Raw genomic sequence first — 3567 nt, 5'->3', positions numbered from 1 at the left:
GATGGACGAAAGCTTTAAGCTTTGTATAAATATATTATATCTAGATAAACAAGGATATTACTGTGGATCCCTCTATTGATTTCTTAGAAGCACGATACAGTGTTTTTATATTGCATATATATATATATATATATATTATAATATATATATAATATATATATACACATACATGTATGGCATATTTATACATATGTACTGTTTGTATATAAATGAATAGATATTTGTATGCATATATGTATGTATAATATATGTATGTATACATATATATAGATATAGATGTAGATAAAGATATAAATATGGCCTTTAACGATCGTATGTGATCTCACTGGGGGCATCATTGCTAAGAGAGCGTCATAGAAATGGGGGTTTAGTTTAACCAGGGGTGGGCCCTTCCCCATTTCTCAGCTCTCTTAGCTAGCCAAGATAGATGAATTCCTAAGACTGATGACCCTTCTTCTTGTAACGTCTCCAGACCATTCCTCTGCGGTTTATTCTAGAAAACTGAGTCCAATATCCAGTCATTTCTCTGTTAATTGTAGGAAACCCTTTGTTATAGACAGGAAGCTTCCAGTCGCCTAATTAGACGACGTCGAAGTACAGCGACTCCTGACAATGCCCTTCGATGTCTTAGTGCCTCTGCCACACTGGGATCAAACACTTCGCATATGTAAAAGGCATGAAACTTACGGGTTTTTACACCGCGCCAGTGGTTGCCTCTGCAGTATATGCTAGGATTTGATCTCTTATGCATTGCCTGGCCCATATTTTGCATATATAAAAGGCATTGAACTTACGGGTTTTTACGCCACGCCAGAGGTTGCCACAGTAGTATATGCAAAAAGTGGGATGCAATTTGCAATGCATAATCCAATTCACATATGAAGTAGTAGGCATGAAACTTACGGGTTCTTACGCCGCGCCAGTGGTTGCCCACTACCCTCATGAGATTGGACTTTGATACCCTATCCCATGGGTATCATGCGGCAGCAGAGAGATGGGGATGCACTACAGTCCAATGTTGGACATGGGGTGCACAACAATTCAGCCTTTGGGCACTTACTGCCAGGCCACAATCCGCTGTAGTCTCTCAATCGTGCAGAACTGCTTCCACAAGCATATCTAGGAAGGATTTCCATCACAAACTTCAGCGTCTTCCTGTTCTCGAAATACAGTGACTCCTGCGATGCCCTTCGATGTCTTAGTGCCTCTGCCACACTGGGATCAAACACTTCGCATATGTAAAAGGCATGAAACTTACGGGTTTTTACACCGCGCCAGTGGTTGCCTCTGCAGTATATGCTAGGATTTGATCTCTTATGCATTGCATGGCCTATATTTTGCATATATAAAAGGCATTGAACTTACGGGTTTTTACGCCACGCCAGAGGTTGCCACAGTAGTATATGCAAAAAGTGGGATGCAATTTGCAATGCATAATCCAATTCACATGTGAAGTAGTAGGCATGAAACTTACGGGTTCTTACACCGCACCAGTGGTTGCCTACTACCCATATGAAATTGGGCTTTGATACCCTATTCCGAGGGTATCATGCGGCAGGAGAGAGAGGGGATGCACCATAGTCCAATGTTGGACATGGGGTACACAACAATCCAGTCTTCGGGCACTTATCGCCAGGCCACAATCCGCTGTAGTCTATCGATCACACAGACCTGGTTCCACAACCATATCCAGGAAGGATTTTTCTTACAAACTTTAGCGTCTTCCTGTTCTCTATGTCTGAGATTTCCTGCCTTCTATCCTCTGCAAGTAAAACCACAGTTCTCCTAAAAATGCAGAGGTTCCTTTACTTGCACCCTTTACGTGACGGCGTTTATCTTGTAGAGTTCTCGGACCATTTTAGCTTCTCGCTCCAATCGTTGGAGGTTGGCTGCAGATATCAGCCCCATTTTCTGGTGCAATTCGTCTCTGTTTAGAGGCTTCTCAATTGATGGAGTTTCATTTGGGGCCTTTGAGTGCCTCTTGGTGCCAGCTGAAGGTCGTTGCAATTCTTTGATTTGGCGAAGTTCTTCCTCGATGCTGTCCATTCGTCGGTAGAGGGCTTTGCAGTTGATCTGGGGCTTCCTCAGACACCGAGTTTTATCCGAAGCCTTTTTGTCTTCAGCTTTCGTTAACGTCCTCTCTCTTCTGCAAACTTCCTTTTCTTTATAATTCTTTGATCCATTAAGGATTTTGACCTTTCCCAAGCAGCTGATCATCGTATCCTGCGCCAAGATCTCTTCATGGGGTCTTACGATTTCCAGTAATGCTTCCATCTCTTCAAAAACCCTGGTCTCTAGTTGCTCCTTCGCCTCAGCAAGGTCGAATTCAAGTTGAACGTTCCTCCTAATCAGGTCATTCATCTTTCCATTTGCCGTCGGTTGTTCTGCTACAACAGATTTAGATTCTTTCAGTAAACCGCTGACTTCCAATTGTTTCTGGGTGCATTCATTTTCCAGTCGAAGGATCTCGCTATCCTTCTGCAAGTTCTGTTCTCTCAGCTTTTCCAGTTCCTCGTTTTTCTCAGCTGATTCTCTTTTACATTTTTCGAGCTCTTTCAAATTTTCGTGGGCCATCTGTGTCTGAATGGTGAGGACTTGTAACTCGTTCTCTAAACCTTTCATCTTCAAGGTCTTGTTCTCGTTCTCCCTCTTCAGCTTTTCTATGTTCTTTTCTTTCCTTCCATTCTCTTTTCGAAGTCCTTCCAGGTCCTGATTCAGCTTGTTCATTTTCATTTGCATTTCTTCTCGGCTTTTATCGTTTTGCTGTAGATCTCGATGCAAAGTGTCCTTCTCCATCGAGAGAACTGAGACCGTGCTTTCCAAAATAATTAGCATCTGGTCTCTCTCCTCGTTTTCCTTCCTTTGGACATCTGTAACCTTCGCCTTTTCAATCATTTCGCTTTTCAATTTCTGCATCTCTTCGGACATTGAACTGATCTTTCTTTCCTTTTCTTTGTTTAGTCGTTCGAGGTCTCTGATCTGTTCTTCCATCTGCAGTCCTACTACGGCCAGGCCCTCTACCTTGTCCAGTAATTCGTCGATCAGCTGATCCTTTTCTAATCTCTCTTTCTCAAACCTCAAGAAAAGATTTTCATTTTCCTTAATTACTTCCTCGAACTTCCGACTTGTATCCAAATTCCTTGTTTCTTCTCACTATCTGGATGGTTGCCTTCTTCATTCTGGAATGTCCGTGTTCTACTTCGTTTATCCGAAACATGGTCTTCTTCAAAGCCAGAGTGATCAATTTCGTCCTCCTGATTTTCCAGCCTCATCAAGACAGGCAGAGCTGTCCGAGGCCATGAAATCGACAAAGAACTGAACTATTTTAATGCTAAATCCACGAAGTATAAATACTACCGTGAATAGCATAACAATAATGGCAAACAATGTAATCACTCGGGGGACTTGAAGCATGGAGTTAAAGCACTGTGCAAGCACAACGTAAGCAAACTAAGAAACATCTTTGTTCGTTACAAATCAACTCTATTTGCCTTATCGTTACTTTCCAAAAATCCCACGTGACGTGTCTGGATTCTATTTCAGGAGTCATTTCTGGTTCCGCCGGAG

At 42.4% G+C, this 3567-nt stretch overlaps 1 protein-coding gene across 1 annotated transcript; it reads right to left on the bottom strand.

Moving 5' to 3' along the window:
- Nucleotides 1-1818: 1818 nt before the first annotated feature.
- LOC135213774 (coiled-coil domain-containing protein 102A-like) lies at nucleotides 1819-2991 on the bottom strand. The gene has a single exon (XM_064247901.1). It carries the CDS (start codon nucleotides 2989-2991, stop codon nucleotides 1819-1821), a length of 1173 nt encoding a protein of 390 aa, XP_064103971.1.
- Nucleotides 2992-3567: the final 576 nt, after the last annotated feature.

The sequence above is a fragment of the Macrobrachium nipponense genome, chromosome 43, assembly GCF_015104395.2.
Source record: "Macrobrachium nipponense isolate FS-2020 chromosome 43, ASM1510439v2, whole genome shotgun sequence".
Taxonomy (NCBI): Eukaryota; Metazoa; Arthropoda; class Malacostraca; order Decapoda; family Palaemonidae; genus Macrobrachium; species Macrobrachium nipponense.
Note: the sequence above shows the minus strand (reverse complement) of the source record. Positions and strands in the feature narration are given on the sequence as shown.